Source organism: Cydia strobilella, chromosome 1 (assembly GCF_947568885.1).
Source record: "Cydia strobilella chromosome 1, ilCydStro3.1, whole genome shotgun sequence".
NCBI lineage: Eukaryota > Metazoa > Arthropoda > Insecta > Lepidoptera > Tortricidae > Cydia > Cydia strobilella.
In genome coordinates, this window is record NC_086041.1 from 17,431,618 (window position 1) to 17,446,257 (window position 14,640).

Below are 14,640 nucleotides of genomic sequence, written 5' to 3' on the forward strand. Positions count from 1 at the left end.
TTACTAACGTAATCGTTTAACTCCATAGACATTATAACTCCTAGTACTAGTACTACAATATTGTGTGTATTTTGCTAACCAGACGTCAAATTATATATGTAAGTACAAACTCTTTGTGAAATGTCAAAACAATTTGTTACTAACAATCTGAGACGTCACAGTCTAATTATACCCCTGCTCTGCTACATGACTTTCTGCCTCGTTATTATAGTATTTTCGCCGTATTATTATTAGCTGAGTTTCTACAGATCTATTTTTGCACTCGAGTTAATAAATCCAAATAATGTGGGGGAAAGAGGGAGGTGAAGATGCCTACTTATATTAAAATATCTTTGCAATGCAAACTGAGGTATTTGACGTCTTATTACTTATTTTGGCGCATTCTATATTATGGCATTAGAGAAAATAAATGGATAAGTACTTATAGTAGATAAGGGCATAAAGTAACCCATTTTACCCGATGCAATTCATCGATCCGAGCGTGAGCGAGGGCCGACATAGGACGAGGATGAAACGGGCATTTATATTTTTGCCAGTTATATATTACTCTGTTTTTCACATCGATTGCGAGGAAAATATACAGGAGTATCAAATATGTATGTAAATACAAGACTATTAAGGGTCGGTTGCACCAAACTATGTCATCGTTGAAGAGTTCGGTAAATTTTATTGTATGGAAAGTTTCATAGTAAACCGCCGCGGCGCGCCGGGTGACGTTGATCAGTCGATGGAGGACAAAAATAAGGTCCGTTTTTATCCTCAACGCATAATAAGGACTGCGCCATAATTAGCATAAGCGAAACGTATTAGCGTCTTGTTTTTATAATTATAAAAACAAAATGAACAAAGTAGGGTAGTCAACGATCATTTATGACTTTTGCCGCAAAGTATTTTTTATTCTAAAATGAGCTAACACTAGGGCATCTTAGACAAACTTATAAAATATCCAAGCAAAGAAATACGCATAATCAAACAATTTGTTTCATTTTATTGCAAGTATCTAGTATAAATAAGGGGATTTACACACATAACACTTGTCATGACGCGTTCAGAAGGAAATTTACATTAAAACGTTCTACAAACCTATCAAATCTATCAATTATATTATATCACAATAATCTAAACTTCTAAAGGGACCCAGCTATACTTTGATTTGGAACGGTTCCCTTATTCTAACAGATAGCTGCGTCCCTATCGCTCACTATAGCCAGAGTGCAATGTTGTTACGTTTGTAGACCGCATAAACGCCTGACAAGTTGTCCTCAAAACCTATGGTTTTGCTCCTGCAAGACCGGAGACGAGAAGCCACTAACCTGTTTAACCTTTAATAACATAAGTGCTCGTTGGCTTATTGAAGTATTGGGTACATATTGATGCATTGGGGTTGTGGGTGGTGGAGCACGTTTATGACCTTTAATATGTACAATAACCACCATATCACGAAACGGTGTAACCCACAAGGGTATTCTCGAACGCGGGCTATTTGGCTCTTTTTGGACGAGGACTCTGGACTCTCGTAACACCACCTCACCTCACCCCACTAGACTCGCCGAGGCGAATCGAATCGCAATAATTCGCCTTCTATACATTTACTATGAATGGTAAATTCTAATAACAAAACTTCCGTGAGACATAGACATATTAAATATATTAATAACGGGTCACTCACGTGTTTTAAGTCGAAAACGCTCGACATGTTTCACTCCGTACCGAGGAGCGTCATCAGGAGCTTGCGTCGACGGTGACGGACCGGCGCAGACCTCTTGCGCCTGGGGGTCCTGATGACGCTCCTCGGTACGGAGTGAAACATGTCGAGCGTTTTCGACTTAAAACACGTGAGTGACCCGTTATTAATATATTTAATAATGGTAAATTCGATTCGACGCGCCGCGGCTCTTCGTCAATAGACGCAGTTTCATAGTAAATGTAGAATGTAGAAGGCGAATTATTGCGATCCGCCTCGGCGAGCCTAGTGGACGCCAGCCTTTAAGGGAGCTCCGCCGCGCCGGAGCCAGCCATTTATATATCCTTGAAAACACACATTGAAAGAAAATAGCCTCGCAGATTCGACTTCACCCACGGCTAGATTAGTTGCACGTGTGTATGTTCTATCCAGGAACTAACTATAAGTTTATTTACATGGAGCTGCTTGGCAGAACAAATCAGCTAATGTCAATAGACATTACAGCTTGAAATATCTTAACACAGCTGGATAGCCTTTTGAGGCAGCCTCGACCTAAGAGCTGGACAATTAAGGCCCTATTAAAAATATTTTAAACGGGTTACTCACTAATATTCACGTATTATTAAGTCGAATAAGGGCATTTCTATTTAAAGTTGTACCCCCGACTTGCACTTTAGATTTTGGAATTTTTATATTTTTTCCACTCAGAATCACGAGCTCTTTCCATCCTAATACGAGTAAAAAAATGTCCCCAAAATTGCATAAAATTTTTTTTTGCCCGTTTTATTACGGTCATACAAGATTGTATAGAAAACCGTATCCAAACGGACCAAAAACTTTAGGGACACTTTTTTTTTGAGTAAAAATGGATAAAGCTCAAGTAGAAATAATATAAAAATTCCCAATTCTAACACGAAAATTTTTGGTACAACTTTAAAACGGAAATTCCTATAAACGCTCGACATATTTAGATCCGTTTTTGAGGATCTTCGGCTGATCATTTGACTTATCTTATAATACTTGAGTAACCCGTTCAAAATAATTTTAATATGTTCTCACGTTAGTTTTATAGTTAAAATCAAGGCCATGTTGTATAAAGCTACAAGTCACAATTTTACAAGCGTAAATATATACATACATACAAAGTATTTTAATCAAGTACGTAGTTGGTAGACTACATAGTTTAATCCAAAGGCAAAATAAGGAATTATGGTTCAGATCGTGGCTACCTTTTATAGTCCAATCAAATGGGATCTTGTAAAGAAAACCCTGATAACTATATACAAATATACATACTTCTTAATACCTATATGACGATGAACAGCAATATGAACAGCATAATATTAGAAATTACATATTGTTTATTGGGACTTCAGGTTAATGACGTTTTAAGCATTGTGAACATTAAAAAAACACAAACAATATTCTAAATAACAAATAAACATGTATACCTTATATACGTAACAGAATCTACAACTTTTTATAAACCGTGCACCTCGTTTATTATAATCATAACAAAGTATATTTTAATATAATAAACATATACAGGTTAACATTAAATGGACTATCAAACGGCTACCCAACTATAGATGTTTTCTCTCACAATAGATCATCACTCCGTACAGTCAGCGAAACGGTTTAGTTTCTATAAAGATAAGCAACTAGGGATGCATACCAAACAACTTCGCTCGCTGTACATGCGTGACGCGTGACGTCTCCGGTGGTAATCCGGTTATAACGGTGTGGTCACGCACACAGAGACAGACAAGGCTACATCCGTGAGGAAATATCCGGCCAGCTAGATGAGCCCGTTCACTAGAAGGCAGTGCAGACGTTGCCGTCGAACTCGATGTTGCCGCCGTAGGGCGGCGCGCGGTCCTCGTCGGTGAAGAGGCGGTTCTCGCCGCGCCACGCACTATAGAGTGTAGGTAAAAAATCACTGAACAGCGGACTCCTCTGGGTGGTGCTGTTCTCGCGGACTATCTGTAATAAATAATAAAAATGTTACAATTAGATATTTCAAGTTACCTGTAGGCACTAGTCTATTAAAGAGGAGAGATGTGTAACAGATTATTTTTTATAGGATCACAGCTAAAGACGTTATTTTAATTAAATAGTCACAAAGTTGTTGTCCACTTGGAGCAGTCACTGGTCATATCTATTATATGTAAATATATACTTGCCATAATAGAATTTTGTATTGCATAATGTTACTTGGTAGAAATATCGTTTGGCAGAAATACTTTTGGCATACTGCTTTTCGCATAATATTACTTCGCAGAATTTCTTTTCGCATAATATTATTTGGCAGCAAACCCTAACCTAACCCACTTAGAAATTTCTGCCAAATGAATATTATTACGAAATGATAAATAAACAACTTTATGCAACGCATTAGAGCTCTTTTCCACTGAACTGACGTCCAGTTTTCTGCGGGTACAGTTTTCTGCAGGATGCCGTTTTTAGAAGTAAACAGATTCTTGTGTGAACGTGACTATTAGCACGTACACCACTAAAACGGGCTCCTGCAAAAAACCGTACCCGCAAAAAACTGGACGTCAGTGGGAAAGAGCTCTTAGTAAACCAATTTATGCCTAAACTTAGGAACAAGTACTATGTGATAAAACAACGCGATCTCATTGAGTTTAAGCTAAAAAATGGCTCAATTAACAAACAGAAATCTAAGATAAGTGCAAGTGGGTTCTAGTTCTCATCAATTTTATAAAGATTTTGTGTTGTGCGTATCAACAAACAAATCACGGTTTAGTTAAATTACATCTAATAGTGCCATACTTTTAACCTTTCGTATCCTACTATAAAATATTGGCTGTTCAAAATGAAGTTCATGTTCACTTGCTTAGAGATGACGTGCATTCATTGCAAAAGCTTACCAAAAGTTAAATCTGTAGGCCGAGCACATGATTGGCGCGACAGTATCTCGCCGCGAGATAGACCACGAATTAATAAACTAGTGGATGTGAAATGACTCCTATTTAGTATGAAAACCAGTGTCGCTAAACTCACACATTCATAGCCACGTTAAAATACGTCACACACTTACAAAATTGCTCTGATTCGTAGCAACTTTCCATACCAAAAGGTTATTACCGGTGGACATTTCTCGAACGAATATCAACTGTAGGCTACATGAGTGACGGTTTAAAATATAATGTCAAAGCTATATGACATACGACTCTTTCATTATCTCATTCATCTCACTAAAGCTCGCTCAACGTTCACCTAATACAACTACTCAACACCAGATGGCGTTATTTTATATAATTTTAAAATTACAGGCGAGAAAAGGGCTAAAAAACCAGTATAAGTAAGGTCTAATTACGCATGGTTTGTTACGGATCTCACGGTCACGTTACACTGGTGTTTTCGAGATCTCTACACGCCTGCGAGTAGCTAACCGTTGGAACTTCTTTCCATTCGACGATATAGGGAGGGGACAGTGTAATCGGAGTGTTTTATCGATATTTGTGTGTTCAGTTAGGTATTGATATTTCATTACCGTATGTTTTAACACATTTAGATAATACTTTATTTATGATTATAATATAGGTAGTGATAATCGTGATTGTATGAAAAATAATATGTAGTAAAGTACAACAAATATCTAACTAGAAATTTGTTTCTTATTAATTGACCAACTAGGTTGTTAATGTGAATATTAAATATATCTTAAAGTCAAACAGATAAAATCATAGTTCTTTAAATGTCTATTAACTCGGTATTGCTGTTATTTTGTAATCACAAATCTGCAATTACTTACATAGGTAAGTATTCGTCTTTAACAATATATTTACTTGTAGCAGCATTTAAGGCCAATCTAGACGGGACAACCTGATTAAATTGTCAAATTAATTGTATGGTGTGAAAGCATACATGAAACTGGCTCATCGATCCCACTTGATTTGATTGTAAGATTGTGACCTATCAAATCAGGAAGGGGGGCGGCAATATTCCAATATTTGACGCTAGTTTGCGTGGTACGGAACACTTTTAATTAATTTAGTGAGCCCGAATGTCACTAATAATTACTAAATTAGTAACTAAGTTTTAGTTTTACGTTTAATTGAATAATAATAATTGTTAATCCGATAATAAATAAGTTTTAGGCGTGTGGACGCTAGATGAGATCTATGGCAATTTTATCCCCAGAAATCTTTCTCTAAGAAATGCTCCTAGCAAATGGTGCTATATTTTTGCGGAAACTAATTTTCTTGCCCAGTAGCATTGATCCATTTGTTTTTAATATCGGCATCTTGTGGTAACCTACAATAATTAATAATAAAGAAATAGAAAATATAAAACGTTTATTCATGGCACATTGCATGCATTGTACGCATAAGTGCATTAAGTACCTAGTCTAATTATATTAACGATGAGAATATGATGGGTGTAAAAAACAAAAACGCATGTAAAGGAATACGAAGGTTTGAAAGGTTGCCATGAAATGACCCCGACTTAACTTAGTGCTTGATGACCAGAGCTGCCATATTTACTAAGACATTGATTATCCCAAATAATAATTAGAAACGTGTCTAAAATAATAATTTATTACCGAACCAAACATCAAACTTGAAATATCGTAACTTTAACTTTATCGATATAAATATCGACATTGCGCAGCATCTGAGTAGCGAAGTTATTTGACATTTAGGATAGCGAATATTCCAGATAAACGTAAAGAATAGTGACAAAGGATTGTGAACTCTAAGTTCTAACTGATAAAATATAGATTTACTTAACGAACATTCGTAAATAATGCAATATAAACAGATTTTTCGTATTTATCGGATTATAATTAAATAAATAACCACCGGTGATAGGAAATACCTCCACGTGAAAGATTTTTTAAACCGCTGTGATTTCTGCAGCTTAATACTGCACAATACGGCATTTTAAATTTAATTATCAATTTTTGTTAGACGAGCGTACGTACGACGTGAATGTCATTCGAGTATGAAGTTTACACAACAACTGAGCATAGTCTGTGCATAAAGTGAGTCGGTCGCTACTAACTGTCGGATAGACGGGAACGCCCACTTGCCATCTCCATCCTACTCCGTGAGATAGACTACCCGTCTTTTGCTAACTGTATGAATTAAAGAGGGACGGGTAGTTTATGTCGCGGCAAGATACTCTCGCGCCAATCATGTGCTAGACCGGCTGGAACCCTCAGTGCCAGTTGCACCATCCGCACTTGACAGACTGGTCAACGTCACCTGGTGCGCCGCGGTGGTTTACTATAAAACTATCCATACAATAAAATTTTGCGAACTCTTTAACCATGACAAACAGTTTGGTGCAACCGACCCTAAGGGCCAGTTTCACCAACCACAGTTAACAGAACAGACTGATCAAGGTCACGCAGCAGAGATCTATGAAAGTTTCCGTACAATATAATATGGCAGACGGTTTGGTGCAACCGACCCTAAGAGAGCGCACTAGATGGCGCTTGGCGCGTGGTTTCAAGCGGTTAGCTAACGCCCGTTACCTTCTCTAGGCCCGCGTAGGTGGGCTCCTGCTGGCTGGAGGGGACCCAGATCTTCACGTCCTTATCCAGCCCGCTGCTCGCCAGCACGGGGCTGCGCGGGTGCGTCTCTATGCAGTTCACCTGGAAATTGTTCAAATTAAACATTAGACTAGATTTTATGACCACTAATAGACCGCGAGCCAGGAACATATTTCCATGACCAATCGCCTCTCGGGCAATAACTCTTAGGTATAGTGGTTAACGGCTATGTATGATGAACCCTCGTGGACGTCAGCTGCAGCTCCGTTGATGGGTTAAGGAATGCCAGCCACAGAAACACGTAAAAAAAGTTTAGTCATCGCCTCCCGTTTGATACTTTGTCAGATAATATGATAGTTTAGATGCTATTATGAATAAAAAATATCGTCAGCCGGTTGTATCGCGGTGGAACGACTGTCAGCTGGCGCATAAACATGTAGAAAATAGTGGTATCGAAATCATGAAACTTTGCATGTAGCGTTCTATCAGGTGCTTCAATAAACGCTTGCGTTTCCACGCATACTTTGCGGACATAAAATGGTAAGGTGCGTATTTTATACATGTTCATGCTACCAGCTGACGGTTTTTTTATTCATAATAGCTTCTAAACTATCACCAGACAAAGTATCAATCGGGAGGCGCAGACTGAAAAAAATTTTTTTACATGTGTGAACAGCTCACGGACTTTCCACCGCGATACAACCGGCTGACTATTTTTAGGGATCCGTACCCAAAGGGTAAAAACGGGACCCTATTATTAAGACTTCGCTGTCCGTCTGTCACCAGGCTGTATCTCGTGATCTGTGATAGCTGAAATTTTCACAGATGATGTATTTCGGTTGCCGCTATAACAACAAATACTAAAAACAGAATAAAATAGAGATTTAAGTGGGGCTCCCATACAACAAACGTGATTTTTGACTGAAGTTAACTTCGCAACGTCGGGCGGGGTCAGTACTTGGATGGGTGACCGTTTTTATAGATAATGGTACGGAACCCTTCGTGTGCGAGTCCGACTCGCACTTGGCCGGTTTTTTTTTTAAATTCATAATAGCATCTAAACTATCATGTGACGAAGTATCAAGGCGATGACTGACCAAATTTTCGCCTGACCCGCGATCTATAAGTGGTCAAGCGGTAAGGCTTGCGGCTTGCGATTTCGTCGTTGTCGTGGGCTCAAACCGACGAGTTTCCGAGATTTTTAATTAAACCGTAGGTAATGTAGGTATAACTTGAACTTTACTGGCAGTCGCTAGCAGTAGTTCTTCGGTGACGGAAAACATCGTCTGGGTTAGAAGGGCAGATAGGAACCGAAAGAATAACTTCCAAGAACGGAAACATGTCGCAGTTTAAGTATAGTCGAAATTTTATAAACTCTCCGTTTACCCATAATTTAAAACGAATACGGGACTTAATCGCGTACAAACTTACGTTTATTTATGGCCTGACGTTTCGAACGTGACGTTACGTTCGTGGTCACAGGCAGACTGGCGACGAGGAATTGTATCAACATCTTCTTGCCGCGCGGGTTTTGGGAACTACCCGCACTTGATCTTGATTATTAACTTGTACGCTAGGGTTGTCACTTTGCCTACACACAACACTCACGACATCCAATGCTATGTGATGTTTTTTCCCCCTTACATTTGCTAATTACTGGATTCCACGAAGACCCCACCGTCTCCGTTTACCACTTGAGAGCTTATCTTGTGAACAATGACATTCTTTTTTGCTTTAGACTACCACTGATAACAAATAACGGCAAGTAACAAAAAATGCATACAAATAGCTACCACCTTCTCTGAGTCACAATAAGGCTGATACAATTGATACGATACGATCGGGTTTGTTAGACAACCAGACACAGCCAAGCAGCGCAATAACCCTGGCCCTCTGGTAAATGCATTCAATGTGATAAAGGGTCCATATCCATACTATGAAGGAACGGTTCCTACCACGCCGCCGATGTCGCCCTCCATCCACTGCACGATGGCCTCAGTCTCCTTCTCCCAGATGTATATATGGCTGCAGTCCGAGCCCGACACGACGTACTGGCTCTTGGGCCCGAAGAACGCGACCCCTTTGAACGTGGCGCTGTTCCGGTGCCCGCTGTACTTGTGCGTGTAGCCGTTCGTCTCCCTGTTAGGGTTGTCTCTGGAATATGGACGTTAGCTTATTATTTTAAGATCAGTTCAACATTGGTTAGCACGGGTGACGTTGCACTGGTTGTGGTTGCCCCCAAACCAGGCGACATGCACGAACGAAACGCCACAACCGTAAGGTTGAAAGTTAGACCATACGACTGATACGACTCAGTGGCCAAGTTAAAATAAAAACATTAACCGGCTCGATGTTTAGATCATAGGGCATATTTTCTTTGCTTTAGGAGAGATAAATAAATAGGCAAAGCAAATCGGACTAATGGTAAACATATATTTTCACCTCAGCAGCTCGAACAAGCCTACTTTCGTCACTCCCTGGAGTGAGGAAAGTGCGACTTTTCTCACTCCAGGGAGTGAAACAAAGTAGCTTTTTAATTAAGTGAAGGCCATGAACTGCCACTTCATACTTCTATTACAAATTCGTTTTTTTGGTGATCCCTTGTTTCGCAGACAGAAATTTCATATTATTTTGTTTCACAGAAAATGTTTCGTATAATACTTGGTCCTTGTATTTTTAGTTCGAATATTTTTGTTTCAAAGATTATTTACTCGAATGAAACATATGTCACAGAAACACATTTCAATGAATTTTATAATCTCACTTTTTTATTTAGCAAACTTATCAAACAGTAGAATTATGTTTGGGATATTCTTGTTTCCAAGACACAAATTTCACAGAATTTCGTTTCACAAGAAACTGTTTCATATAATATTTGGTCCTTGTATTTTTATTTCGAATATTCTTGTTTTAACACCTATTTACTACAATGCAACATATTTCATAGAAACGCAATATTTTATTCAATAAAATTATCAAACAGTAGGATTATGTTTTAAAGAAAACTGTTTGTCTTTATTGTATTTATTCATCGATATAATCGTTCAGAGAAGTAGGTTAGGTTAGAATTGCGGTCCTTACAGAACCGAAATGTTACTAAGAAAAGTGGGTTAGGTTAGGTTAGAACTGCGTGCAAAACAGCGAGAACCGACTTATTTTATTGTACGATACTGATTTACAAACAGAAGTTATATTCTCGTATATTATAATAAGAATACATATCTAAATCTATCTAATAATAATCTAAATTGGTCAGGGTCTCCGTCTCCGGCGTGTCTTCGTCGGTCGGAGTGGACCCCAAGGGGACCCGCAGGACTCTCAGCTCTGGCTTGCCTTCATTGGCCGTCCAGAGGGGAGTCGTAAGAGCTATATGCTCCAGGGGTGGAAGTGAAAGATGCATAAGACGCGAGTTGGCACAGTGGCTGCTAACAGCCACTGGGTAGAAAGCGGCGCACACCTCTCGACACCCCTGAGCCGCTCACACTGGTGTTGCTCCTGGTCGTCTTCACGACGGCAGTTTCAGGGGCCCATCTAGTCAGCGGCAAGTCACCGCCTGCCTCGATAACGTGTTTTAACATTGTTATGGCAGGTGTCCGGAGTTCTTTACAATAGCCCAGTCTCATTGTCCACCCAAACTTCAATCCATAGACCGGTATACTGTTCACTTTTTCCGCAATAGTCCCAATGCCTGCTGCGACCGGTTCATGGGTGTCTATTGTTGCGCCTGTGAACGGGTTCCAGCAGGCGTTCTACATGACATTAAAGCTCTCCAAGGGGCCTCTACGTGTTGGATCTATATCCCCACGCAAGCCTATCAAAAGACCGGGATTTATAGGCCCGTGGAATCCGAGGAGATACATCTAAATTGTATAATATAATTATCCAAACATTAGAATTTCTTAGCAACAAAAATTTCTACAAAATAAGTATTCTGCGAATGGATTTTTATATGAAATGATAATATGCGATTTTGTTTATAAGAAACATTATTCTATAAAACATATGTCTTGGTAAAAAGTTTACATGAACTAAATAATATAAGGATAAAGAATATATGATTAGAAATTCTCTTTAAATTTTCTTTGCAACAAAAATCTACGATTAAAACTTCTACAAAGTAAGTATTCTGCGAAGTGATTATTCAATGAACTAATAATATTTGTTTTTTAATAGATTGCGCAAAGAGGGACATGATTGCCTTCCATATCGACCACCGAGACTGGGAGAGGCTCGCAGAACAGCGGACGGAATGGCGCAAACATGTTGTGGAAGGTCGCAAGTTTTGCGATGAGACCTGGTTCGCCGCACTTGCTGACAAGAGGAAAAAACGACGACAAGGCGTCTCAGTACCGTTTTCAGCAAATCTCTCTTGTCAGGCCTGTGGTAGACCATGTCGGTCTCGCATCGGTCTATTCAGCCACCAAAAACGGTGTCTCTCCGGTGTTACACCATAAATCGTCTGCAATAGACGCAAAGGCCAAATGATGATGAATAATATTTGAATCATTTTATATGAAGCGAAATTCTATAAAAATGTAGTCTATGAAACAACGTACAACCGTTTTTTTTTTTGCTTCGCTGTATTATTCTGTGTAATTCGAAATACATTTTAACCTTTAATATCTTCTCACTACTGAGGTGAAAAATTATATGTGCAACACGAGAGCAAAGTTATTTTACATCTCGTGTTTTTGAGTCCCTCGCTACGCTCAAGATTCTAACTTAGAATCACTCGCTTCGCTCGTGATTCAATTATAGGGTCTTTCGCTTTCTCGGGACTCAAAATAAACACTCAAGAAAAACCAACTTTCCTCTTTTGTTGCACAAATAAATTATTTGAAATAACTATTCTACTCTTATGGCGAATACTTTTATACTTACTTATCGTAGACATCTCGTATGCTGTCGAAGAGGTAGATATCTTCGTCGTTGTACGACCCGAGTATTTCGCTGCCGTCGTGGTTGTATATCGCACATGTCAGATGCATCATGTTGTATTTGAACTTCTTCTTGCCGTCTGTCTGTACACAAATGCGTCAACGATGTAATTATACTTTTGCGAGAAGAGTGAGAGTGTCTCGTGTATATTTGGCACTTGGTGCGTGACAATGACAAATTATTTATCCACATCGATAATATCGATATACGGACGAAAACATGGGAAAGATATACTTGATAGACAAAACCTTCAACTCCTAACCCATCTCCAAAATTATTTAACCACTTAGAAACAACCAAACAACAAGAAGGTACTGTAGGCGTTGTGTCTGTGTGTATAGTTTGTGAAAATGCCCCACTCTACCTACGCACAAAAATACAATTTGTTAATAATATTGTATATGTTTTTTTTTTTTTCATTGAATCCAAACGGATGATTATGAAACTATAATCAAAGGTCACATGGGCGGCCCTCCAGCCATGTTTATATGATAACGCGGACCGCACCCAAGTGCAAATATGAACATGTCATTATTATTAATAGTTGTTGATTAATTAAGCACTGATTAACTGGCATATTTAAGTATGGGAGAACTTATTATGTTCTGTCAAACGGGTACCTATATATAAACATAAATGTACCTGTGGCATATCTCGAACGTTAAGAGCGTTCTTACAAGAAAAGTCGAAATAATGTAAAATTGATGATATTCCCGACAAGATTTAAGATTTTACGCTCATTATTAGAAATAAAGAGTACTTGTTCCAGTAAGAGCGTCTTCTTATCTTTAGGAATATCGTTGTACATTTTAGAAAAAGGACTAATTAAATTAGTAATGATTTTTTTTCTGATGGTCGTTTACGAAAAACCGCGTGAAGCACTGAATTGTGAGCTCTTATTTGTAAATTTTGAGAAGTTTACTCTGCTAAAGTTGGATATTTTGTATTACTAATATCCTGTACTTTAGGAATATCGAACGATATTCTTCCTACATGCTTTTAAGAAAGAGAAAATCGATGTTAAACGAATTGAATTTTCTCTTCGAAACAAGTGTAAATTCCTACGAAAATCTACTTAGTATCGAAGTCATTTTTATACACGAGCAATCTACAACGTTTGCTTATACTGTTAGTATACATTTGTGTTTATCAAATTCTACTTTAATTTTTTGGCAATTTTTTGAAAACTACTATATTACCGATGACGCGCGCTGGCGATCTCAGTACCGCGGCAGAGCTTGAAGAGGTCGGACCTGTGTCGGTCGGCTTTTACTTATAGAAATACCTATGTATCACGTATCACTCAATGCTGATGCGCGTGCATTTGGCTTATCGACTGCTGACTAGCAGCTGTTTGTTAAGGATGTTAAAAGCGCTCATTGCTTTGGACTGACCAGAACAAACCGTATTTCGAAGATGAAAGAAATGATCACGGAATATTTGAACCATTTGTTTCTGCTTTTGTACATGAAAAATATTTTTTTATAAAACCATGAATGAACTAGTTTTTTTTGTTAGGATGAGTATTGAAAAGCATTTTGATAAACAAATAAATAAATGTGTTGTTGCTTGGTGAGGATAATGACCCTTTATTCATGGAAGGCCACAAATATTTTATTTCGCATTATTTCTGAAAATTGAAACTAAGCCGGATCCAGAAAATTCTGTCCTAAGTCACTGGTCCATTCGATATTGGTCAATCGTCAGTCATGTTTAGACTTTCTTAATAGTACTTTTTGCTTTATCAAATGGGGCCAAGGATTGATCTTTGTATTTTTAAACCTATCTAACCCGCGAACGGCAAATTATACTTATCACTTAGCTGTTAGCTGTGTATTTTGTCTATAGCAACAGCACTCTGGACTGACCATATCGGTGGACCTTATAACTTTGCAATAAGATTTACGAATTATCAGTTATACCACAGAATAACTAATAGTACTACCGTACAGAAATTTCACTCCTTCACGAAAGTCAGACTTAGGTATAAAATTATACCTATACTTGCCGCCTGCAAGCAAAATTGAAACTTATAACCGCGCACTAACCGTGAATCTTCTTTGCGCGCCGCAGTTTTATGACCGAGCTCCGAGTGTCGGCACAGGGTTGTCATTTGACAAGTTTTTGTACCTATACCAATCAATCAATCAATCAATCAAACAAACTTTTATTGGTAAAATAGAAGTATTTTATATGTCAACACATTATTATTATCTTACACATTTCACAGGAATAATTATATTAGGTACATTATTATTTTTGGTCAAATTATTTTTATATGAATTATTTACTGATTTATATTACATTTAATTATAATTATTCATTTTTAATTAATTCGGTTTCAAATATATATATATTTAAAGTATTACTTATTTCTATTACATGTAGTCAGTATTACTGATTTATATTACATTTACTTATAATTATACATTTTTAATTAATTAGGTATCAAAAAAAATTAAAATATTTAAAGTATTACTTATTTCTATTACAT

The 14,640-nt window shown here is 38.0% G+C and overlaps 1 protein-coding gene across 1 annotated transcript in view; it reads right to left on the reverse strand.

The window, feature by feature from the left end:
* Nucleotides 1-967: 967 nt before the first annotated feature.
* Nucleotides 968-14,640, reverse strand: part of LOC134745914 (DDB1- and CUL4-associated factor 8) — a 77,962-nt gene continuing 64,289 nt past the window's right edge. The window contains exons 10-13 of the mRNA XM_063680028.1: nt 12,090-12,229; nt 9,164-9,362; nt 7,191-7,310; nt 968-3,667 (exon numbers count right to left, since the gene is read on the reverse strand). Of these exons, the coding sequence (XP_063536098.1) occupies nt 3,500-3,667; nt 7,191-7,310; nt 9,164-9,362; nt 12,090-12,229 (627 nt within the window). The 3' untranslated portion in view covers nt 968-3,499. The remainder of the gene's footprint in view (nt 3,668-7,190; nt 7,311-9,163; nt 9,363-12,089; nt 12,230-14,640) is intronic.